The sequence below is a fragment of the Sceloporus undulatus genome, chromosome 7, assembly GCF_019175285.1.
Source record: "Sceloporus undulatus isolate JIND9_A2432 ecotype Alabama chromosome 7, SceUnd_v1.1, whole genome shotgun sequence".
Classification (NCBI taxonomy): Eukaryota; Metazoa; Chordata; class Lepidosauria; order Squamata; family Phrynosomatidae; genus Sceloporus; species Sceloporus undulatus.
In genome coordinates this window covers 36427303-36453844 of record NC_056528.1, presented here as the reverse complement: position 1 = coordinate 36453844, position 26542 = coordinate 36427303, and the positions used below count along the sequence as shown (strand labels likewise).

Here is a 26542-nt window from a genome sequence, read left to right as displayed (position 1 = left end):
TTAGGAACATTTGGCCCTACTGATGTTTTGAACAATAACTCCCAGAATCCTTTACCACTGAGCATGGTGGCTGAGGTTTCCAGGACTAGAAACCCAAAACATCCAGAGAGCCAAAAGGTAACACACAGTTGTAGTTCAAGGGTGGAAATCCCATTCCCCTTCAAATGTGGCCTTAGCCAACGTAGTCATTCGTGATGAATGCTGAGAGTTGTAGTCCAACAGCATTGGGAAAGCTGCATGGTTCCCATCACTGCTCTAGACTTTCCTTTCAGCCCAAGAGGAAATATGTCAGTGGTACATCCCACTTTCCTTAAAGATGCTTACTTTTACCTAAGTATGCACAAGACTTCAGTCTTAGCCACCTTCAGTCCTAGACCACCCTATTTATTCAACCTCTATGCAGAAAATACTGTACTCACAGCAGGCTTAGACTAGAAGGAAGGAGGAGTGAAGATCAGAGGACACAATACTACTAGTTTTGTGAGATATTTCAGATATGTCAGAGCTCTTTGGTTTTCCACAACATCGCAACAAAATATAAATCCCAGAATTCCATAGCACTGAGCCACAGTAGTTTAAGTAGTGTCAAAATACATTGTTTTTTGTGGGGTTTTTTTTTTGGGGGGGGGGGCTATGTGGCCATGTTCTAGAAGATTTTCTTCCTGGTGTTTTACCAGCATCTGTGCCTGGCATCTTCAGAGGCAGACATGGGAGTCATGTGGCAGTTCCCAGCATTCAACAGCATTGTCTATGCTAGCTATGGGTTTCTTGGAGTTGTAACCCAACAACATCTGGAGAGTCACATAATTTCCATACCTTTGTTGTGTGATCTAAAACATCTGGAAGACCAAAGGCTCCCTATCCTTTGACTTGAGGTAGAAAACTGGTAAATATGTCTATCTGCTACCTTGAAGAACCATGACAGACACTATTACACACAGAACTAATATGAAGCACTAAGCAGAGCTGGTATAAAGCAGTTTTATCTACTTACAGAGATCCAAAGACAATGTTTATCACAAGAAAATGCAACAAGGCTGCCCTACACTGATTTAGGAGTAAGTCCCAATGAAGTCTGAGAGTGTTTTAAGTAAACACAAATAGAATCATGCACTGCAAGTTGTTTAAATTACACTTTTTTCAAATGTTACATCTGATTTCAGGTTATACATTTTCCTTCCTCCAGCCATCCGCCACAAACTGCTCTCCATGACACTGGTGAAAACTGTCAGATTTCATTTAATGTCACTAAAATAATCCCTTTTGAAGCCCATCAATAATTTATTTGTCTTCTTTTTACAAGGTGCTGCAGTGAGATTTATTGCATTGTTACTGCAGAATTCCTATACTACTGAATGAGAAGGGGGGAAAACAAAACAAAACAGTGATTTAAAATGAGTAAGGCATATTAGCCATGCAAACTGCAAGGCATTCTTCCTCTTCATCTTATTCATGTCCAGGATATTTGTAACTTCCTGTGCTGCTTGGAATTGGATATTTGTGTTAGGATTTCCAAATAACAAACTGGTGACTCAGCACAGTATGAAATACCTCACTTTAAAGAGACAGAATAAGTCGTATATAAATTGCAATGTCTTCCATCACTGGGGAAAGTGGAAGAAAAGGACATATAATGCAAAGGGACCAGCAAAATGTGTATGTGAAAAAATATTGGTGTGTGTGTGTGTGTGTGTGTGTGTGTGTGTGTATAATATTGTTTTTTTAGTACACGAACACACACGCTCACGCAGTCCCAGACCTCTTAGCTTCTCACTCCCAAATAAACCAGGAGCTGAAAACCAACATCCATCTTGAACCTTAGTTCTCTTTCATACATCTCAATTATACTACTTTCATGTTACTTTAATTTCTATGGTTCCATCCTATAGACTCCTGGGATTTGTAGATTTGTGAGGTGTTCAGAATTCTCTATTAGAGAGTGCTAAGAATGGGGGGGGCAGCTATGAAGAAACTAGAAAAGCTCACAAAAACCAAAGATACACAACTAGGCATAAAAGTTAGAACCGTACAAGCAATTGTATTCCCCATTACCATGCATGGATGCAAGAGCTGGACAGTTAAGAAAACGGACAAAAAGAGAATAAATTCATTTGAGATGTGGTGCTGGAGAAGAGTGCTCCCTATCCATGGACAGCAAAAAGAACAAATAAATGGGTCCTAGAACAGATCAAGTCTGAAATTTCCCTGGAGGAAAAGATGATTAAACAGAGGTACTTTGGCCAGACCATGAGAAGACATGAATCATTAGAAAAGACAATGATGTTAGGACAGGTGGAGGGAAGTAGAAAGAGAGAAAGGACTCTATTAAGAAGATCACGGATATGAATCTGCAAGAACTTAGAATAGTGGAGGATAGGGAGTCTTGGAGATGTCTGATCCACAGGATGTCCCTGAGTTGAGATCCACTTGAGGGTGGTTAACAACAACAACAACAACAACAAACTAGAGAATGCTGGTGTCTCACCAAACTAAAATTCCCTGGATTCTGCAGAATTTGGGCACAGCTGTTAAAATGATGTCAAAAGTGCTGTAGCTCAGATTCTGGCTTCTTAGACTAGAGGAACATAAATCAAGAGCCTTGTGCAGATGGAATGCTAAACATTTGCTTCTTGGAGAGGTTAGCTGCTCATTCTGGCAGAAGGACCCATGCAGAAGCAATAAGAAAACATGCACAAGCATGCTGCTTGGAAATGACATGCCAGAATCCTCTGCAATTCTGGCACATCATGACATGCAAATAGGACTTTAGCCAAACCCATCCCCATCCCACGCATGTTTTTGTTTATGTGCCTGGAGATGAGCCTTTACTCTGGAGTTTATCACATGGAAGGAATTTCTCTTAATTTCAAATGAAAAGAAAATGGAGCCAGAACTAGCGACAATGGGTATTGCTTTCAGGATCAAAGGTAGAAAACGTCTGAATACCAGCTGCCAAGGAATAGAGTAGATGTCCTATTCGTGGGCTTCTCAAAGACATCTGTTTGGCTTCTGTGGTGGACAGGATGCTGGACTGAATCAACCCTTGAAGTGATCCAGCAGGGCTTTTCCCATTATCTTAGGTAAACATTATAAGTGGATCTTGGCCACAGGGAAGGGAATTATTGGATAATAAGGTGCTACATTAAGTGCTTTGTGTTGAATCTCCATTCCACTTCTAGCTGACTGCATAAAAGCAATACCTCAGCTGCATTAAAGAACTGTAGCATAAAAGCATCCTATGCTTTATATATTTTTATAATCTGCCTTTGAGGGTTGCCTTTATGTCGGTTTCTTCATTTAAGATCTGCTCTGGAGGAGGATATACATCCCATCTTTCCCTCGCTTTGCGTTGTTGGTTGAGCTGATAGACTTACATCTCAAGTGCAGCAACATTACATAGGCTGCTTTGAAGTATACAAAAGCAAGGTGTCCAATTTGGAGTACACACAATGGAGGGTGGTATATTTCAGTGCCCACCAGTCAGTGAATATGCTCTCAGGTTTAAAGGCATTATCCAAGCTGCTGAACACAATCCCTGATATAAATTGAGCACTTTGGATAGTTCCTGTAACATGCAGGCTTCAGCCTTGAAACAAACTGAACAGAGCCCCACACTGGCTTCTCTTGAAAAAAACATCCATATTTTTTGTGGATTTAAAAAGCAATGATAACCATGCCCAGACAGCATGACTAATATGCAAGCCAATACATCCAATGGCAAGAGGCTGAGAGTATGATTGGTTTAACACCAGGGTTTCAAGATAGGATTTCCTGTGACATTTTCTTGTTTAAAATAGTAACAAGATTTTCCATAATATGTTCTTTCCAGGACACTGTGAACAATGTCTCTAAGGTGCTGTACAGGACACCGTGAACAATGTCTCATGTCTCTAAGGTGATGTACAGACCTGCACATGTACTAGGGTTGCCTTGGGGCGTCCTTTCCACATGGGTGCCGCCATTACGACGTCATGGCTGCGCCGCATCCAAATGGGGCGGCGCGGACATGACATCTTGGCGCCGCTGAAGGGTGCTTGTGGGGTGTCCTTGGGGCTTAAAGCCCCAAGGAACCCCTTTCCAGGCCGCAGGGAAGCAACCATTTGCCACTTCCCCGCGGCCTGGAAAAGTGGTGGATCGAGGCCTCAGGGCTGCTGCTGTGGCAGCTGAGGCCTCGATCCGTCGGGGAAAGGGACGGGTGCAGGCTGCCCCAAAAAGGCGGTCTGTATCCCGCCTAATATCCCCTTTATGTGTTAAGAATTTTAAAATGTCTGCATCTTATTTATCACTTTATTTTGACCTGGCATTTTCACCTTTCCAATAGGTGTGCAAGATAATACATTCAAGATATAGTAAAAAGGCAAAATAATTGTTTTAAAAAAATTAAATGACTCATTTCCACATCATTTTAATTTAGGTGTGGAAATCATTCAGCCCTCAAGATGTCATTGAATAGCAACTTCTAGTATTCCTCACCACTGAGTGTGCTGACTAGGGTTGATAGGAATTGAAGTCTAACAACATCTGGAGGCCCCACTTTGCATTAAATTGTATTAGCTGAGCAGCTAACCTGAAACACAGTGAATCATTTACTCCTAGGATACTACTTACATGCTTCTTTAGTGGGAAGCAAGCACATCCCTTTGAATGTACATACAACCATAATGTTTAAAATAACAGAATCATAGGGCCTGAACAGACAGGCCAAAATAAAGCTGCTTTGGGTCACTTTGGAGATATGCTGTTTAAATGACATATGCATCTTAAGAGGCCAGAAGCTGTGCCAAAGCTGCACTCTAGTCCTCTAGGACACATGCAGCATTTAAATAGCATACCTCCAAAGTGACCCAAAGCAGCTTTATTTTGGCCTGTCTGTTCGGGCCCATAGAGTTGGAAGGGACCTTATGGGCCATCAGTGGCAAGCCCCTACTCAATGCAGGATCTCTATCTAACCAATGATTCCCAGACTCTGACCTTCTAGGTGTTTTGGACTTCAGCTCCCAGAATCTCAGGCCATTGGCCAAGATGGCTGAAAGCTTTTGGGAGCTGAAGTCCAAAACACATCAAGGACCAGACTTTGGGAATCACTGAGCTAAGGCATCCCCAGCAGTTAGCTGCCCAGTTTCTTCTTGAAGACATCCAGTTGAGGAGGCCCCACCACCATTCTAGGCAATTGTTCCATTGCTGAACCACTTTTACTGTCAAGAAATTCCTACTTATGTTCAATTGAAATCTACTCTCTTGTAACTTCAGGCCATTAGATCTGGTCCTATCTTCTGTGGCAATAGAGAATAGACCTGTCCCCTCCTCTCTGTAGCAGCCCTTGAAGTATTTAAAGAGGGCAATCATGTCACCACTCAGTTTTCTCTTCGTCAAGCTGTGGTTTATACAACACTGTATCAGTTTTATACAATGAGAAGTTTAGCATGAGAAGAAGACGCATAATCAAATCTCAGACACTTCTCCTTCCTCTCTAGAATGGCCATGAGGAGTTTGGAAGCTTTTGCTTCCATTTTAGATTTGGCCACAAATTATGACTAATCTTAATTATGTCTCCTCAAAACACCTCATATTCAAATCATAGTTTAAGAGGTTGATTTGTTTCAACTATGGTTAAGATTACCCACATTATAGGATTTAGATAGTGGTTAATCTAAAACAGGATAGCACGGAAGGAAGGAAGGAAGGAAGGAAGGAAGGAAGGAAGGAAGGAAGGAAGACAAATTTAAAGCTCAGTGAAGCCTTTCCTCATCATTCCAAGCAATCAGTGCTACTATGAACTGGATCTTTGTATATTATAGTAAACATGTACCACTTAATAAAGAGATCAAAGCTCTAGAGATGGAGAGAAGGGTTTTACTGGAAACATGTGGCATGGTTCTTTGTTATTTGCTTTTTAAAAATCTCAAGCAGAACACAAGTCAGCAAAACAGGCAATATCTATACCTCTAGTCAATAACATGAGTGACAACTATGTTTGCTTTCCCGGCTATCACAGCATTTCTGCTGCGCATATAAACTACAAAATTAAATGTTGACAAGCTATCATCGCAAAGCAGAGGAAAGGAAACTTCATGAGACAATCTCAAAGGTCAACTAGTGCTTATGTCATCTATTTTAATTACTCTGTTTCCATTTTTAGGATCTGTAAAACCAGAAATAAACATTTTTAAATGCACATACATGACCCAGAGCGAAACGCAAACTACTAATGAATTGAAGATTCATGAGACAAAAAAGCTTCCCCTGAGGACCTCATGTAGGAGAGATATATAGCTTGTTTTCCCCACATACAGTCTTCTTACTGTGCATACCACTGGAGCAATATAAGTCATGTTGCTAATGTAATATATAAACACTTATCTCTATGAAATATTTGAGACTAGAATAGTCATTCATTTAATTATTAATCAATCATCACCATTATGAAGCAAGAGTTTAAAAGGCTGGGCATTGGGCTGCGAGGCTGAACCTTGGGAAGAAATAATAGACCAGTAGGAAACATACTGGAATTTTGTAAGAACTTAGGTTGAGACAGAATCAAGAAGTAATTTCCACTCCACTTTTTCTTTTTACAGTATTTCTCTCTCCAAAACACATTTTTGAGGACTGGCACACAGCACAAGTTTAAAATCAAAGAGAAGGAAGTACTGATTCACACAGTGTGCAATTAATCTCTGAATATCTATAATATGCAGAGAAGGCCACTAAAATAACAGGCTTTTAAAGCCCTAGGTCTGTTATAGCTAGTCTATGAACAAGAGTAACCAGTAATATACCCTCTATATTCAAGGATGTAATAGGTGGATCTGAAGATTCGTTCCCTTAAAAAAAAAGTCAAAGGAAAGGAACCATCAGATCCACGCCTTAACCTTTCGTACTATAAACATCTTTTGGATTAAGAGCAGATGCTGCAAGAAGAGAGGATGCTGAACCAGATAAACATTTGTCTGACCCAAGCCAACATGGCAGCTTTAATGCTCTGTATCTTACTTAACATGATGAGTAATCCAGCCCCTGGCATTGTCTGAAGGAGTCGTGTCTGCCCCTTATGAACTCCTCCAGCCTTATGCGGCTCCGTTTCCCCTTCAAAATGGAATTGCTTCGAAACATATCCATTTACCTGTGGTCTAAAAACAAAAATTTCCATTCCAAGCTGTGCCTTGATGTGAATTCTTCACATGGTTCTTCCACATTGCAAAGCTCCTGCAAAACAACAACAACAAAAAACAGATGGCAGTGTGAATTTTTTTTCCCTCCTCGCTTTTCTTTTTCGTTTTTTTTTTCTTTTTCACGGGTGCAACCTCGGGGGGGGGGGGGGGGGACAGTTTTTTTCCCCTGATAAAACACATGGGACCATATGGTGAACATGGCTGCTGGCTATATAGGCCTTAACATTTGATGTAATTACTCCTAAGACAAGAGCATTCTTTTTAAGGGAAGCCTTATTCTGAGTCTAGGGGGTGCAGGTTGGGTTGGCCAAGATCGTGGAGACAATCAGTATCAGAGGGAAAATTAAACCTCCTAATTGATGGTAATAAACCCTTATGCAGACGAATTTAAAAATGCTTGCACTGATTTCTTGGGTATTTTCTGACTCCATGAAAATTCCTATGTATTGAGGTTTAGCTGCAGCCTTAGCAGAAGGGTTAATTTTACAGGTCTTGCATTTCCTGTGCCTCCTTCCCTAACGTTGGAATAAGTCACTTATCTGTGTATTGATAAGTGTTTTAAATGTTTTTAGGATAATAAAAGGTTAAAAAAAGAATATGCCACTTCTTGAGTTCTGGGATTTGTAGTTGTGTGAAATATTTAACCTTCTCTATCACAGAGCTCTGATGCCATAGCAAACTACAAATCCCAGGATTCCACAGCACTGGGCCATGGTAGTTAGATCAGTGTCAAACTGCACTATTTCTGCAGTGCATATGCAACCATAATCACCCAAAATGTGGCACAGGGCATTTTTCTTTTAATACGTGACACTGACTGAGACCAAAACAAAAAGTTACCTTGGTCCATTGTTCATATGTATTTGTTTTATAAAAACAAGAATACTGTACATGAGAAGTGACTTTAACTTGGGGACATTGTTTCTCTCTCTCCTAAGGTCACCAAGTAAGAATTAATGCAGTCTGACACCACTTTAACTACCATGGCTCAATGCAATGGAGTTCTGGGATTTGCAGTTTTGTGCGATGTTTAGCCTTCCCGGTCAGAGAGCTTTGGTGCCACAACAAACTACGAATCTCAGGAATCCAAAGAATGGAGTCATGACACGTAAAGTAGTGTCAAACTGCATTCATTCTGCGGTATGGCAGCAGCCCTAGAAAAAGTGATTTTGGACATGTAGGTAGAGGATTCCCTCTCTTTTGTTACATGAAACAAACAATAACACTTGCCCTTTGAACTACCACAGCTGAATTCCATAAGGATGCCACCTTTTTTTAAACCTGAGAGACAGTGATATAGTTAGAGTCTGAAACTTGAGAGACTCAAGCGATAACTGAACTCTGGAAGAGGTTTGTGGTTATTTTTTATCCTGCGGGTTACAATAACCTGGATGGCTGAGTTAATAATAAGAATACAAAGATACATCTATAGCTAAGTAACCAAGAACGAGTAAAATAGCAACTTCATGCCCATCATACATTTTACGGTTTTATTACGGTTTTAGTACATAAAGTGGTGGCAGTGGTGGGATTTAAGAAAACCTGATAGGACTGCCACCTAAAGAAAGGAATAAGGTGAAGGAGTGTTCTCTTCATGGCCTTAGGCAAATCACATGCTCTCAGCTTGAGGGCAAGGCAATGACAAACTTCCTCTGAACGAATCTTGCCAAGAGAACCCCATGATGGAGCCGCCTTAGGGCTGCCATAAGATGGAAACAACTTGAAGGCACACACAATAACAACAGCACTGGCAGAATGACCTCTGACTATTCATTGCCTTAGAAAACCCTATGAATTTCATAGAGATGCCATAACACAGTGATGGCGAACCTATGGCACGCGTGCCAGTGGTGACACTCAGAGCCGTCTCTGTGGGCACACATGCTGTCGCCCTAGCACAAAGTTTGCCAGAGTTTCTTATTAGAAAGCCAGAGGGACATGGCACTTTGCAATAAATAGGTGGGGTCTGGGTTGCAGTTTGGGCACTTGGTCTGTAATAGGTTCACCGTCACTGCCATAAGACAACAGGTGACTTGAAGACAAATACACATACATATTGATCAAGGAGACTGCACACCTTCAAAAACTGTGGAGTAACAAGACGAACTGTTGCTACCAGACAGATCTGCTCTTCATTTGCAGATCGGAACACCCGAGCAATGGCAGATTCAAAGCCATTATAAGAAGATGTAGGCACTGAAAAGAAGCACACAAAAAACATAAAATAAGCAGTTACCTACAGGAAAAATGAGATGTTTCTTTTCTTTGTGTTAGTAAAGAGAACGCTTCCCAAACCTTCCTGTTTGGGTGGTAAATGCCCATTCTTTCTCCAAAACAGGATTACAGACATGATGCCAATAAAATGCAAGGCAATAAAACCCTTTACTTTAAAATGTTGAACACAACGCTTGTTTTATAGGGAAGGCGATTGCAGGATTGTTGACGCACTGCTGTTATAAGCGGAGAGATTGTGAAACTGGGCCATGAACAGGTAATTAAAAAATTAGGTGATGGGGAAGCAGAGAGGAAGGAAACAGAAAACAGAATGCTAGTATAGTTGCCAGGTGGAAACAGAGGAGGGAGAAGAAAAATGACTTGCAGAGTGTTTTGCCTACTATGGGCTGGTCCTTGTTCCATACCAGAGGATTTACTATGGGCCTTATCTCACGTTGGGGGGTTTGCAGCTCAGATCCACAGTCACTCCTGTTCTAACAATGCAAATTAAGGTTAAAACGTGATGTTTTACCACACCTGGTTGCCTTTCTGTTGCCCTTCCGAATTGAGGGGGAAGCGAAGTCAGTTCAATTCCAAGCAAGTCACGTGATGCAGATTCAAGCAAAGTGGAGTGAGTGCACATTGTATTACCACACTAGAGCATACTTTGAGGGTTCAATGATTCGAATCGGCACCCTTGCACATGTTCAGTGGGGCTCTGGACACTGCTCTTCTTCCCTGCCCCCTCCTTAGCTGTCATCCTTCATCGGGGTTGAGGAGAAGGCAAGGGATGATGGGACTGGTGGTAGGCAGAAGAAGGGGAGTAGATTGTAGAGGATGCAGGGATGAGGGATTGGTGGCAGGCTGAAGAGGGGAGCAATGGGGGTCTAGGAGGATGCCAGGGATGATGGGATAGGCGGCAGAGTGAAGGAGGGGAGCAGATTGGGGTCTAGGAGGACTCAGGGGTGATGGGATAGGCAGCCCGGCTGAAGGAGGGGAGCAGATCGGGTCTAGGAGGATGCAGGGGATGATGAGATTGGTGGCAGGGTAACGGAGGGAGCAGATCAGGGTCTAGGATGCACAGGGGATGATGAGATTGGTGGGCAGGGTAACGGAGGGGAGCAGATCAGGGTCTAGGAGGATGCAGGGGATGATGGGATAGGTGGCAAGGCAAAGGAGGAGAGCAAATCAGGGTCAAGGAGAAGGCAGGGGATGATGGGATTGGCTGGTTGGCAGAGAGGAAGAGATGGCATGATGCAGGAGGAGGAGGGAGATGACGGAGCAGGACGCAGGGGGCCAAGGGGGTGACATTGGAGTGGTTTTCCACACCAGACCAATTCAAAGTTCTATCGAAGGGAGCCTGGAAGCGAATTCTGTGAAGTCACTTTTTTTTTCGGTTTTACCAAAATGAGGGTTCACTTTGGAATCACTACGGAAGCACTTTGCAAGGAGCTCCCATAGAGAGGAATGGCGTCTGATAACACATTCACGTTACTACGTGAATGCATCGTTGGAAGTGCAGTCACGTCGGAACCGAGCCGGAAAATCCCCAAAAAGCTCCGTGTGATATACTCCTATATTCCCTCAGGGTGGGCAACTGACAGGGGATGGAGTTCTGCATTGGCCCAGATGGGAGAAAAAACTGGAAAACTATTGATGACCCACATTGGCAAATCACACCCCACAAGCCTCTTGGTGTCATCTAAACTTGGGCTGCATCTACACTGCAGAAATTATGCGGCTTGATGCCGGTTTAACTTCCATGGCTCAATGCTAAGGAATTCTGGGATTTGTAGTTTGTTCTGGTATCACAGTCCTCTGATAGAGCAGGATAAGTATCTCACAAAACTACAGATCACAAAATCCCATAGCATTAAACCACAGCAGTTAAAGCAGTGTCAAACCGCATCATTTCTGCAGTGCAGATGCAGCCTTTGTTTCTCATCTAAACTTCAGGCAGTACAAAGAACATATTCACCCAGATACATTTCCATGTGAGGTCTGAAGACACGGTCTCAAATAGCCTACTTGTAGGTCTAAACATCAGATGAGCTTTCCTTTTTACATTCAGCTATGCATTACAGGTAGAATTGTAAACTTTCTGCTCTGTTCATTTCCATCAAGGGAGCTAAAACAAAGAGGGAAGCTTCCACCATTTGGAGTCCAAAGTCTGTACAAAAGTGCCCTATCAAGAAGCGGCTAAGGACCTTGCTATCATCAGATGTAATCTAGATCTCCAAAAAGATATAACCTGTGCTGGATTTATGAACATGTTAACTAAACTACAGCTCAGGAACTCAGATTATGAGGAGGGTGTCTCTAAATAAATAAACAAAATGAGCAAACAAAAAGACAAACAGGGGAAAAAACACTCTTTTAGGATCACAGACCTCTTCTGCTACAAACTGATCTTAAAATTCTGAGCATATGAGAAAGAGACAAAAGAATAAGCCAGACACTTACCATGAGTAAAATATTTGAAGTCAACTACAAATTTCACATATTCATATGTAATGGGTTCATTTGGATCTAAGTTTCCTCGGGCTAAATGACAGCAAAATTCTATTTGTTTTTCAGCTGAAAGAAAGAAGCAGAATGCGTTGAAACAGCACAAGCCACACTGACCAGTCCATTTTTTAAAAGACTTTTCTGCAATATACTTTACAAATCATAGTGTAGGGTAATCTCTCCATAGTTTTAAACTCAATTAATAAGAGATAGCAGCCTTGCCATTTCACCTCTGGTTTCCAAAGTAGTCCCAAAACTCATAATGAGAATGAAGCCTATTAGACTGCACTTGGCAACATTTAGTTCTGAATATTTACCCCAAACAAGAATCTATTCTATGACTTCAATAAAATGTCTAGATTAACTTTGCACCCTGAATCACTCGGGTCTGAAGATTATGAAGTTTAGCTCTTCAAGTCTGAAATAGGGCAGAGGGCAGAAGATATCTCAAGTCCTGTGTGCCAGTTAAGAACTAGTGAGGGTTTATTTTACAGGCTTAACCAGTACTTACATGGCGATTAAACCATATGTAGAATCCTTAGACAGAGATTCAGTTCTTCTTGCAAAAATAGGAAGCCCAAAAAGTGGAACTGTGAAGGCATGAGAACCACTCTGCCATGCTGCCTTCTTGCACTGCTGGGGTAGCATGAGAAGCCACAGGCCCTAAGTGTTGCTCTTCTAAAAAACTGGCTATGATCACTGGAAGGAACAGGATCCTGAACTAGATACACCTTTTCCACCTCACCCAACAAACCTCTTCTTGTGTTGCTTGTTCTTAAACCTTTACTACTATTTATCCTGTCTATGGGCCCAAACAGACAGGCCAAAATAAAGCTGCTTCGGGGCACTTTGGAGGTCTGCTGTTTAAATGACACATGCATCTTAAGAGGCCAGAAGCTGTGCCAAAGCTGCGCTCCAGTCCTTAGGAATGGAGCATGGCTTTGGCGTGGCTTCCGGACTCTTGGGACGCATGCATCATTTAAACATCATACCTCCAAAGTGACCTGAAGCAGCTTTATTTTGGCCTGTCTGTTCAGGCCCTTATAGTATGTTTGGCTCAACAGCTTGGAAATCTCCTTCCCCCACCCCCCAAAAAAAGAAAGAAAGAAAGAAAGAAAGAAAGAAAGAAAGAAGTAGTTTGTTTCTGTAACTCACCATAGTATTTTACAAGTGATACATTGGCATTAACTTGTTTTAAAATAATAAAATCAACTCATTTCACTACATATTAAATGACTGACTGTTGACAAGAGAGTGGCATAAAACCTGAAAAATGCCACCAGAGATAGCCTTCAAAAGTAACTTTTTCCAACGTTATTAGAAACCATTCTGTGTTAAACCAGTAAGGTAACTATGGTTCTACTGGAAGGAATGAAGTTTTAACAAAGAGCGTAAGCTGTTTTTGGGTCCTGTATGGGAGAAAAGTGAGAAATTAAACAAGGAAGACGGAAGGAGAGTAATGTGTTCCAACTACCTACATTCTTCATAACATTCTGGTTTCATCAACATCTTATTGCCTTGCCATGTCTCCTCCTCCCCATCAAAGCCAAAATAAACAAAGTGACACTTACAGTTCAGAAAATCTGTTGCCACAGGGTTTGTCATGAGCATGTGTGGAGAAAGCAGCTTGTATACATCGCTCTGTTCACACTCAGGCAGAAAATTTAATATATTTTGGTCCACCAAATCTGACTGATGCAAAAGAATGCTTTGTCATGTTCAGGGGTACAATATTAAAAGAACTGCAACACATGAAGGGCTGTTTCATACATGCATAAATCTCACTATCATGCAAACAATGAATTTCCTTAGCCAATGGTGCAAAAATGCTTCTATTCTACTTTGATTTACCCTGGCTACAAGCTATATGTATGCTGTTTTCATATACATCCATGTTCACATATGCAAGCTGTCGTTCAACTGTGGCTCAAAGAAAACCATGCATAAAGAGTAATTTGTTAGCAATATATATATATATATATATATATCCAATGTGAATCTGTCAAAATATTACTAATTCCTAGCATATTTTTTGTCATGTGAATCTGTTACAACCTATGTACGTATCAATAAATCATAACAGACAGAATTGTGTGGGATTATGTAGGGCCAGGGTTTCTAGTCAAGTAATGCGTCAGTCATTTCATATTCCTATATTCCATCATTCCTTACAAGAACTCATTTGTGTACATCCTGTAAGTCCTGTAAATCCCTTTTTCCTAGGGCTTTTTCACAAATATGATGAGAGTATGTTAATGTTGATGCTAATTAAGGGAAACTATATCCATTTTTTCCCTGTCTTGCTATAGTCTCTAGTCAAAAAGCTGTGCAAGTTTTTGTAGTGCTTCTAGAAACAAAACTGAAGGCAGTGGGGGAAGGGGCTTAATGCATGGCAGGAGGTTGGACTAGATGGCCCTGGAGGTCTCTTCCAGCTCTATCGTTCTATGAATGCATTGATGCATGGCTAACAGGAGCTCTATTAACCCTCAGCCAAGTCTCTGGAAAACCTTTGTCTGTGCCTATGTTGCTTATATTGGCCAGAATCCTGTATGGCAGTGATAAATGCATAATTTAGAGTTACGCACTCATGACTATTACATATTCAGGATCCTTACATAGGGGTTATGTACGGAACATGAAAGTCTCCTAGTCTCCACTGACCAGGAATCAGCCCCTGTGAGCAATGGGAATCATGACTGACAGTGGAACAAGCTGCTTCAAAGTGTGGTGGAGTTTCCTTCTTTGGAGATTTCTAAACAGAGGCTGGATGGCCACTTGTTGGGGGTGCTTTGATTGGGTATTCCTGCATGGCAGAATGGAGGTGGGTGGCCCTTGGGGTCTCTTCCAACTCTATGATCCTATGAGTCTGTGCCCTTGTTAGGTAGCAGCTGATGGCATTTCCAACACACCCCTCTGGCGCAAGGGGGAAGCATGAAAGGAGTCCTGCTGCTTGTCGCACCAGAGATCACTCATGGAGTGGAAATGGCAAGTGACAGGAGAACAGGTCCCTGTCACTCACAGTGGCTGATGCCTAGTGAGGATGGAGGGGATGGGCTGGTATTCAGTGTGTACCATCAGAACCAAGGTGCTTACGCATGTGCATCTCCTATACAGGGTTCCAGCCAATGTTTTTATCCTTCAGCTGTTCCTCTACACAACATTTACACACATTATCCTCACTCTCATGCATTTTCCTACTGCTCTTTCTGTAATTTTCCTTAACAGAAAAAATGGAGGAAAAGATTGTTTCCCAACACCTTTGCAGTGCTAACCCATAGTTCGAGGATTATAATTCTAATGTTAACAGAGAAACGTTCAGACACAACTTACCGGTAAATGTCCAAGAAGAGAAGAAACGCTATCAGACACATAAATAATAATCCCATCAGTGGTAAGTGCAATGAGAAACCCATCCAGTGCCTAGAGAGAAGAAAAGGAATAATTCAGAACTACATTTACATGCATCCTGTTTATAAGGACATTACTTTGAGTTCTGCAATCCTAGCCTACGTTCTTAACATTAAAACCCAATACAGTATTACTTGGTTCCAGTTAAAATGAATTTATGGACAAAAGGAAAAGAAAAAGGGAAAAGCAGAACAGACAAAACCAAAAATCAAAAACCAGTTAATCAAAGAACATGCCAACCCAGAATAAGAATAGACAGGATCCAAAACTGACTGAAACTGGATCCAGAATAGTTATTTTCCCATCCAGTTCAGCAACTAAATTCAGGCTGCATTTTACCTTTACCTTCTCATTCCCTTTCTTTGTGTCTCATGAATTTAAAATTTGTAGGCCCTGGGGGCAAGAGATGTCTTATTACTGAGTTCTGTAAGCTGCTCTGGGAGTTCCTCTCCCTTTTTTTTTTTTTTTTTTTTTTGGTGAAGAGCAAGGGAAAAAAAAAAAAAAGAAACTTTAACTAAATGTAACATTACAATCTACGCAAAGTCCTAATTGTGTCACCAGGGAGTACAAACGGTAAATTCATATGCAACATGTTCTGGCAGACTTCATTTTAGAAATATACGTAGCTTCAGTAAGTTTAGAAAACTTAATTCAGGAAACTAAAGTTGTTTATAGCATAACTATGTTGATAAGACTGAAGCAATTTTTGGTTACAGAATATATTGAAAGCCCACAGTTTTGCATGCTTGTGCCTTATTCAGCTTTGAATCACAACAACCCTGTTCCCAGGATTGCCTCTCCTTTCCCACTTCATACCAAGCGCTACCTTCTGTGAACATTGGCAGTCCAAAGCCATTTTTCCTCACTCACATCTGCTCATTAGCCAGCCTCAAAAGATAATTTTGTGAGATATTTAGACTTCACTGTCAGAGAGCTCTGGTGTGACAAAAAAAACTACAAATCCCAGATGTCCATAGCATTGAGCCATAGCAGTTAGAGTGGTGTCCATCTGCATTATTTCTGCAGTGCAGATGCAGCCTATGTCTCTTCAGGCCAACTCCGATTATGGCAACCTTATCCTGGCGCTTTCCTAGCAAGATTTATTCAGAGAAGGTATGCCATTGTCTTCCTTTAAAGCTGAGAGAGTGCAACTTGCCCAAGCTCACTCAGTGGATTTCCATGGCTGAACCTTCAAACTCTCGACTCCTGGAGTCCCAGTTCATTATTCAGATTTGCTTCTTACAATCATGAATGTCTCTCCCATTTCTCCTGGGCACTTAAGGAAAGAGAGGAAAGCACAAAGCCTATAAAATTCCCAACAGCAGTTTTTAAAGCTATGCAATGAGGAACTTTGGATGTAGACAGTAGCAAAAGTTTTCAGTTTTTTTTGGTCTGAGTAATTGAGTTTCCTCCTTCCCTTTCTACTGAACACATCTCTGATGGTTTTCCAGTGAAGAATATGGCTGGAAGTTTTCTTGTGTGTGGTATGGATGGCAACACTTTCCCAAGATGACAGCCAGTGTTGTCCTACAAATTTAACCTAATCAGCATAGAGCAATGTAGGAAGATTGTGGAGCTGGTACTCAGCATCTCAGTTGTCTCTCTCTCTCTTTTTCTGTTACAGTTGTATGTCTTCAAGTTATGACAACCTTATCACAGGGTTTTCTTGGCCAGATTTGTTCAGAAGAAAATTGCCATTGTATTCCTCTGGGGCTGTGAGAATGTGACGTGTCCAAAGTCACCCAGTGGATTTCCATGACTGAGCAGTAATTTGAATGCTGGTCTCCCAAGTCCTAGTCAAACACACAAACCACTACATCATACTGGCTTGTTCATTTGTTTTTACTTGTTCATGTATTTTGCCCCTGAACCAGACATGGAGATCATTAAAAGAATGCTAAATGTAAAGAGCTAGATAGATGTCAAGGCAGAGAGGTTTTATGAAATAGGCACCTGCTGCAAGTAAAGCCTATAAAGGGCTCCTGTGAGGCAGGAGCTTGTTTTGATTAAACTGCAATGGATCAACTTGTTCAGCAAGAGGCATTTGCAGATGGAGGTAAACAGACAGACTTTTCCAAAGAAGGTGAGTCACCACATCTCAATGAGAAGGAAATAATAAAGGCACTGCAATTCTAGGCCAGTGCACACCCTTTAAACCTTAGTGGAGGAAACAGAACAGAGAATTGTCTGAAAGGGATGGGAGCTCTTGCTTTAACATGCAGAGAAATGTCTTGTTTGCAAGGAGGAAAATATGGCAACAAACTCTTCTAGTGCAGAATTTTCTATAAACATTTGAAGCAGAAAACTGCAGATTTTATATAAAAGTCTGAAGAATGCTCATTCCAAATAAGTATGTAAGCAAACCCCCTAATTCCTCTGGTTTAGGAAATTCAAGAGTACAGTTTATGAAAGTCTCAGACCCCACAGTACACATGTGAGGAACTAGAAATGTGTGATTGTACAAACCACAAGGGCTGGACATACTTTTATGTTCTGCTGTAACAACTGGCTCCTCAAGACAGACCTGGAGAAAAATCGAGAGATTTACTTCCAGATCGTACTCTTCCAATCTTCACCTACATTGTGTGTGCTGTCTAATAGTGTGACATAGGTTCTTTTTGCCCATGTTGTCTAAAATGAATGAATGGAGTGAAATTGAGGCCACACTGTCACCCACATAAAGCTGCTGGTGGATAACACCCTGTATTAAGCAAGATGTGGTTTTCTAACACCTTTTGACAGGCATTGGGATGTATGGCCTAGTGGCAAAGAGCCTCAAACATCCTTCTTAGTCATCTCACTTTATACAACCCACATTCCATCTTACCTCCAACATTAACTGTGTGAACTCTTCATTGCTAAGAAATGAAGGCTTCCAGTCTTGTCTAATCTCACAGGCCTCTGTCTGTGCTGTGATTTCTGAAAGAAAAAGGAGCAATGAAGAAGATCCCAGTAACGAATATGGTTTTGTGTAGAGCAGCAGGATTCAACATGAAGGCACATGACAATGCACATACCCTCCATGATTTCACAAACCACATTGGTTTGACACATGTGGCCAAGAAACATCCAAGTGTGGTCAAGATGGCTAAAGTTACTGAAAAGGATGAACACACAGACTAGGCAAGGCTGCAGCATTTTGTTTTTGCCTAAGCCTACTGGGAAAGGCAAGATTCTGCCCTTTCTCTGTTCCTTCCTGAGTTAACTAAGTGCAAATTGCTTTTCAATTTTGAATTCATTTTGCATCAATTGAAGTAAGCTGAGGTTAAAAGAGGAAAGTGGGAGGAGGAGAGAGAAACTGGGACATTTAAAAGCAGCTGAAAATGTATGATGACAGAGGATTAATCAGGATTGTCTGTAGCAAATTTGGACAGTTGGAGGGTGTGCACTGCACTAATTGTCAATGCTTTTGGTATAGTTTTGGAATTGCTTCTAAAGGAGATGCAAACAAAAGGCCTCAGCATCAACCTTTGATATATTCCAGTTTTAAGGGACAGGTAGCAAGTGATAAGAAATGTTCAAATCCTTCCAAGTAACCTCAAGGCCTATTCTTTTCCTTGTACCAATGCCCTGGCATTTTAAAGAACACTTTCTTATTTTCAAAACAATTTGTCCTCCAAAGTATGCACATTGTCCCTGTCCAATACTTTGCTATGCTTGTATTATCTGAAAGAAACCCATTAAGAGGAAAACAACTGCAAAGCACTGCACTTCATTTTAAAATCTGCAGTAAATGCTGATAGATTCACAGTCTACTGTAAGTCAGTGAGGAGGCATTTAGATAAGACATGGAAACCTGCTCTCAGAAAAATTCACTCACGATATCAGAATGGCAGTAATCTATAAAATAATTTTAAAATATGTCATCTCTACATTTTGTTTGCTAATGAGAATTTTCTCTACTGAAGAATTAAAAAAATAATTCTAAAGATTTTTTAAAAAGCACTTTCTCTTGATAGAATTGAACAGATAATCTGATTGTATGGGCTTCGTTTCTGTTAGTTTGTTTCTAGATTACATTTTAAAATTAATTCTAAGCATTAAACAGCCCTTCTGCGAAGGCACACAGCTGGCACGCCATTCAAATACCTTTCTGTTTCTGTAAGAAGTCGATGGTCCTCTGCAGTATGGTGGATTTGTCCATTTTGAGAGGATGGCCATGACCCTGCAGCATGGTGCACAGCTCCTTAATGAGGACATTGAACTGATCTCTTCTTTTCTTCTCTGACTTGTTGCGCGATGCCCTAGTCAATGACAACACAAAAGGACACTGAAAGTAATGAAGGGATAACGGAAGAATTTGTCAAATTGGGCTTGAGGGCAGGGAAGTGGGGAGTTGAACCAAGATTGCTCAGTCCCACTAGAAAAAATGGCAGGTCCAGCCCAAGACATTCTGCTGTCTCAGATGAAGAGCACAAGGATGATCGCTCTTCCATGCTATGTACAAAAGGCTAACTGGATCAGCGCTTGAATCTCCCATCAGACTGCTGGCTGAGATATCCTCCACTAGCCTCAGCAAGGATAACTTTGGGATTGCAAAACAGGCCACTTGGCACACAATCCTCTCCTCCAAAATTATTCTGCCACCTCCCAGCCTCTGACATTTGAGAAAAGAGCTGCAACCTGACTGATGGGAAGGTCATGTCTGGTAAACTGAAGTTCCTTCTTCACAGGCACAACAACCCTGTCATTGGAGACAAATTTCCTGGAGGGATCTGGCTTGGAAATGAGATGCTGCACTATCATCCATCTTCTAATACCTCAGGACTTTATAATTCTTATGCTCCTAAACAAAAGCTCTTTAAAAGCCAGTGACCTGACTTCAGCAATTCCAGTGTTGAATGTGTGCATAAGGTCTACATTTCCAGCCATTAATTCCTAGTTTCCAAGGATCAGATTTTTGTTACTGCTGTATGCCTTCAAGTTGTTTCTGATTTATGACGATCCTAAAGGGGTTTTCTTGGCAATATTTTTTCATAGGAGGTTTGCCACTGCCTTCCTCTAGGGCTTTGAGCATATGACTTGCCCAAGGTCACCCAGTGAGTTTCACGGCCAAGCTGGGAATCGAACCCTGGTCTCCAGAATTGCAGTCAGGCACTCAAACCATTATGCCACACTGGATCTCTTTGCCTATATTAGAGGCTAATGATATCTTATCACTTTATCCTCAGACAAGCTTTGTTGTTGTTTTTAATGTGCCTTTAAATACAGTGGGTACTTGGTACCCACTTGAGTTTGGTTCCTGGGCCCCTGTGGATAGCAAAATCCATGGATGCTCAAATCCCATTAAATACAATGACAACATAAAATGGTGTCTCTTATATAAAATGGCAATATCAGGGTTTGATTTTTGGAATGTATATATTTTTAAAATAGTTTCAAGCCATGGATGCTTGAATCCATGGATAAAAAAATCCATGGATATGGAGGGCTGACTATAGTTTGTGACTTATGGTGACTCTAATCATGGAGTTTTCTTGGCATGATTTGTTCAGAGGAGGTTACCATTGCCCTCCTCTAAGGCTGAGAGAGTGTAACTTGCCCAGTGCACTTCCATGGTTGAGCAGGGATTTGAACTCTAGTTTCCCAGAGTCCTAGCTTAATACCTAAACCACAATGCCATGCTGGCTCTCTTATGCCTTGTTAGGCATGATGAAAATGAATGGAATTTCACATGCTATGCTGTCTACTCTTCTAAAGAATAAGAAATAAGGAAGTCCATGTGGTGCCAATGTTGGCTTCGCTCCAGCACCAAGTTAAAATATGGATTTTTATTAAAGCCTAATGGAGAGCTAACAATTTTGCCCAAATCTGTACTGGTATGTGAGTTTAAATTGTTTTAATTTGTTATAATTGTTAAATTGAGTAATATGCTTTTAGGCTGTTAAATTATTTCTCACTGTGTTAAAATTTTAAATTCATTTAAATTTGTTTTTATTTGTATGCTGCCTGGAGAGCGTACGATGTGGAGTGAGATATAAATATTTTTTAAAAGAAAGAAAGAAGATTCTTATTTTCCAGTTGTATCTTTTAGGGCTGGAGACACTGCTATTAGAAGAGGCACAGTGGCAGCTACATTTTCAGGTATAAACCAACTGGTAAGTAGCCCCGCTTACAATTGTGCATACTTCCATCTCATACCTCTTTGCCCTGTCCTTCTCATCTTCGTCCATCAGCTCGTTTACAAAATGCAGAGTTCTGGAATGCAAGTAAAACAAAGGTCATATTTTTGGAGGCCCAAGAAACATTGCTTAATGCCTGAAACTGGTGGCGTCCTCATCACATCACTGTTTTTGTATTTATTGGGTGGCTTTTTTTAGACTGATAGCCTACCCATAGTTTGGAGAAATTTACTTTTTTGGACTACAACTCCCCAGGTGACGTGACCAACAGCCATGCTGGCTGTAGGATTCTGAGAATCGTAGACCATAAAATAATATCCACAAGTTTTGGACCTACCCCACCCCTAGGACCGAAATGGACAGAAAAATATCCTCAGCAGTGGCTAAACTAGCCACAACTCATCACAAAGCAACAGCTTCATTTTATAACCGAACTAGCTTTGTTGATCTACTAATATTTCAAATACTTCAGCTAGAGTTTTGTTACCAGTTTTCTATTTGTGAATGACAAACCAGGACCCCCAGTTCAGATATAATGTTAAACCTGCTGTCTGGACATTTCCAATAAGGTTAGCCATTCCCACTGGCAAGAAAAAGTGATAGGTCAGCTTGCAACAACCTGGTGGCAGTGCTGGCCTATATGTGAATAATGACTACTACCTTATTTTCTCATCTGGAAAGCATGTCAAATTAATATTAGTATTAATATTCACAAGTAGCCTATGTTCAGATTTGTTCCAATTCAGATTTGTCACTCCCCATCTGAGAAGAGTGACAAAACGTGAGATGGAGAAGGCTAACACTAGCATGTTCACATTGTTTCAACCAGCAGGGGTTGGTGAATCCTATGTCAGTGGGGTGATAAATTAAATCCAAGGCCCCATTCCCACTGGCTTATAATGCGGATCAGGATGTGAATCATGGGTGTATCGTTCCCATTTGAGCGTGCATTCGATCCGCATCGCTCCAATATCATTCCCATTGGAATTGAAATCTGACTCCCATGTGATCGAATTATCCTGAAAAAACCTGAATCAGTGGTTGATAAACCAGTTTAATTTAACAGTGCATTTTCAGCGAGTTTTCCTGTGCCTCCTGAGTCTGATTCACGGCATACGAATGGGAACGAAAGGGTGTCCAATTCAGGAACTTAGGGGTGGGAGGAGCAGTGCTCAAGGGGCTGGCCTGGGAGTGTCACACGCTTGTTCTCTTTCCTGCATTACCAGCGCCATTTTCTCCCGTTCACATAGTCTTTCCCCCCAGTGGATTGGGAAGCAGGGTAAGGCAATCATGCTACATTGAGCTCCAAACGCAGTAAACACATTACTCCCCCTGCAACCTCCCCTCTGCTCCACATTCATAGACTGATGTGTGAGGAGAGCCATTGAACACCATTTTAAACTATTAATATTATTTTTTTTCCTTTTTTGCCTCTGCCTGAGCACCTGAGCAGCAGATGGGCTTTGCAGTACATGTCTGCTTGATTGCCCCCCGAACAGCCCAGGGAGCAATGGGGGAAGCAAAGGGATTTGGGGGAAATAGAGGCTCCTCTTCTCTCTTTCCCAGAGGAACTATGGGAAGACACAGAAGAGCCTGGGATGTAAAGGGATTTGGGGGGGAACAGAGGCTCCTTCTCTCTTCCAGAGGAAGTCTGGGGAGACACAGAAGAGCCTGGGACGCAAAGGGTGAATAGAGGCTCCTTCTCTCTTTAGGGCGAATAAAGGCCCCTTCTTTCTTCCAGAGAATAGATTTGAGGGGAATAGAGGCTCCCTCCTCCCCTTCCCGTGGGGAAAAGCGCCTAAGCGACCGATTGGCTGTGACGTCAAGCGCTTAGGCGCTTGATTGACAGCTGCTTTAAAAAAAGAAGTTCCAGAAGGGCAATGGGAATGGGGAGCAAAATAACCCTCTTCAAATTACCATAGGGAAAATACCAATGGGAACGAAAACAGAGGTAAAAAACAGGTCTGTTTGCACCCATTTTTAATGGGAACGATGGGTCAGATTTGATGCTTTGATTTGGATTTCCTGCATGGCAGAATGGGGTTGGACTGGATGGCCCTTGTGGTCTCTTCCAACTCTACGATTCTATGATTCTATGATTACGACTCGGGGAAAAAAATCGCAGTGATATACATCACATTATATGCCCAGTGGGACTGGCCCCCGAGGCCTTCAAAACTAGGTTTAAAGGAGCTGTCCAAGGCACTGAAACTATTTAGGAAGATCTCTTTTAAAGCCTGGATTTAAAGCTCACCCCCAATGATATGGGAACACCAGGTACCATTGGATTCCAGATGTTTCCCTTATGAATGAACATGTTTTTATATGTCTGAAAGCTTCCGAAGGAGAAGAACCCTTTTTTTAAAAAAAAAGAAAACTGAATAAAAATTCAGCATAGAATGGACCATATAATAATTTTTACATGGAAAGAATAATGAGAAAAGTTTCACCTTTCTATATCAGAAATTCAGTGGGCCCTCCACAGTCACTGGGGGGGTTAGGGGTGCAGGACTCCCCATGAAAGTGGGACAACAACAGATCATTTTTTAAAAACTATTTTTTAACCTGAGAGAATACCTTTCTAGGAATCTGCAGGTCCTCCAGTGCAGCCACTGGAAGATGACCATAGAAGTGCACTGGAAGACATGCAACAACCTAGGGAAGTGTTATTTCTGCAGTGTGTTTTGGCCCTATGTTTCATCCCCACTTCTCTGAGTTTTTGAACACTTAAAGGTCACTTTAAGATTAGCGCATAATTGGTGAGGTGGATTAGATTCGCTAGGCCAGACGAATGATGAGAAATCACATTCCTGATATGCCAGACAGGCCAGGACAGACACCCAAGCCACAATCTGGTCCCACGCCCTTTTATTTCACCAGTGCCTGTGCTACTAGGAAGAATCCACCCATTAGAAAAAGAAAAGAAAAAATCCAGCCAGAGCTAATCATGAAATTTCCATTGGAACCATACCCACCCCATTAAAAGAAGCCAACCAGAATCCCAAAAGCTCTGTCGCACTTTCACTGATGAATCCACAGTACCACACCCAGAGCCCCAGGAATCTTTTTAGGTGGGGGCAACCAAATATTGTTTTGCTGCACAGCAACCATAGCTTCTAGTGGTTTAATAGCTGTGTAAGTTGTACACAACAGGACTATACCAAGCCAATAAGGAAAGCCCACACCAACCATCTTCCACCTATATATACACACCTCTTAAGAATTTTTGGATGTGCACCATATTTTGTTTTTATTTATTTCATTTATGTGCCGCCTTTCTCCCCGGAGGGATCCATGGTGGCTAGAATTCTTGGCCAAATTACGGTCCCCAAATGAGTGTATATATGTGTTTAAAGATACACATAAAGACATGGGCCTACTCCCAGTGCCATTTTAAAAACTTTGCAGTGCTATTCCAAGGGTGCAGCCGAATCCGTTTCAAAATTCATTGAAAAGTTTTTAGATTTCTCGTCTCTATAGAAGTGACTCTAGTCTGAGAGAACTGGAACAACAGCACATCGCTACACATCACAGTGGTGTTCCCTGCCACAAACACATAATAAATGCAAGACACATCCTCATTTAAACTCATGTAGGCAATTTCCCACATTATACCTATTGCAGGGGGGGTATCTCTGTGATAACCTAGTGCTTTCCTCACAGCAAATGCCTAAAATGTGGGAAATAAAATACAGTTTTCCAGATGTGTGCCTGTCAGTATTTAAAGACATAGACACACAGGCAGTTCTATACTTTATGCATTCCTTTAAATAACACCAACACTGTTGGCTTTATACAACTATCATAATGTACAATGCTGCTCTTAAAGTGCTCATATGTATGTACATGGGTCTATAACTGACTGTACACAAAGTTTACAAGAAGGAAGTGCTTGCTAAAGAGAAAAATATTACTTTTAAAACTTCTACGTTCTGATTTGCTAATAGTATTTTAGAGTTTCTGACTAGTCTAGGGCAGGGCAAGGAGGAGCAAATAGTAGACTAGCAACCAGTGATCTGAAATAAATCAGTTTGGGGTTTTCCTTTTACTCCAATTATTTGGACTAAAATAATTGATTTTTTTCCCTTTCTTACTTTTTAATAACTATGATACTGATACGCACAAAGTTTATGGGTAAGCTAGGCATGGGGAAGGGTGTATATCTGTGAAAAGACTGTTAGTTCCAATACTGAAAAATATAATTTGGACATTCTGGGAGTTGTATTCCTAAAAGGTAACTTTTCCAAACCATATCCATAGCTTTTTACTAGCAGCGCCCTTCATTTTAAAAAAGGGAGGAGCACCAGATGAGGAAGGTATCTGAGATATAGGAAGCAAATAACTGAGTCAAAATGAAAACCATCCTGTTCAGAGAAGCCTTCCCAGGCATTGCAAAATTGTCGCTTACTATTTGATGTTCTTTTGGTGCCTGTTTATTAAACCATTTCCTGTATTGCTATGTACTGTATATGCATTATCCTACTTGAGAGTATGTATTTTCCCTGGAAGAAGATTAACCTTCCATTTTGAAGCCAAGCCCTCCCTCCAGTCCATCTGCCTTGGTCCAGGCCTCGGAGGTAGAGAGGAACTGCTGGACCTCTTTCCCTCTCCTTCCACCACTCCCTTCTCCTTCTGTGTCATGTCTTTTTAGATTATAAGCCCGAGGGCAGGGAACCGTCTAACTAAAAAGACTGCATGTACAGCGCTGTGTAAATTTACAGCGCTTCATAAATAAAGATTAATATAATAATAATAATAATAATAATAATAATAATAATAATAATAATAATAATAATAATAATACCTGTTCTATCCCTTAGATTCATCAGTCCTGGATGGCAGGGTATGATAAGTGTGCACCTTATTAAAACCATTAAAGTAAAGATGGCGAAGAAACGAAACCTAGAAGAAAAAGTAAGTTGAGTTTTAGCACACCCTCCTATTATATTTCGAGGTAGCAAAATATACCTCTCCCTGGCAAGGCTTAAGTTTAAAGACACATCCAGGTAGCCAGAAGCAGACTTCAAATGGGGAGCGGGTTTGAACAGACATATATACATGAAAATGTATAACCTAGGGCGTTTCTTTATTTTATTTACAGAGGTAAGCAGAATGAAATTG

General features: G+C 41.2%; 1 protein-coding gene across 2 annotated transcripts in view; it reads right to left on the bottom strand.

The window, feature by feature from the left end:
- The window catches only part of PASD1 (PAS domain containing repressor 1), a 47324-nt gene extending 20999 nt beyond the window's left edge, over window positions 1-26325 (bottom strand). The window contains exons 1-9 of one of the 2 annotated variants that reach the window (XM_042480495.1): window positions 26226-26325; window positions 21441-21497; window positions 19389-19543; window positions 18127-18218; window positions 15222-15311; window positions 13463-13583; window positions 11847-11960; window positions 9247-9365; window positions 7121-7203 (exon numbers count right to left, since the gene is read on the bottom strand). In XM_042480495.1, coding sequence (XP_042336429.1) covers window positions 7121-7203; window positions 9247-9365; window positions 11847-11960; window positions 13463-13583; window positions 15222-15311; window positions 18127-18218; window positions 19389-19543; window positions 21441-21472 — 806 coding nt within the window. In that variant the 5' untranslated portion in view covers window positions 21473-21497; window positions 26226-26325. Of the gene's footprint in view, window positions 1-7120; window positions 7204-9246; window positions 9366-11846; window positions 11961-13462; window positions 13584-15221; window positions 15312-18126; window positions 18219-19388; window positions 19544-21440; window positions 21498-26225 lie in introns of those variants that run through there. The other variant, XM_042480496.1, reaches the window with a different exon arrangement.
- Window positions 26326-26542: the final 217 nt, after the last annotated feature.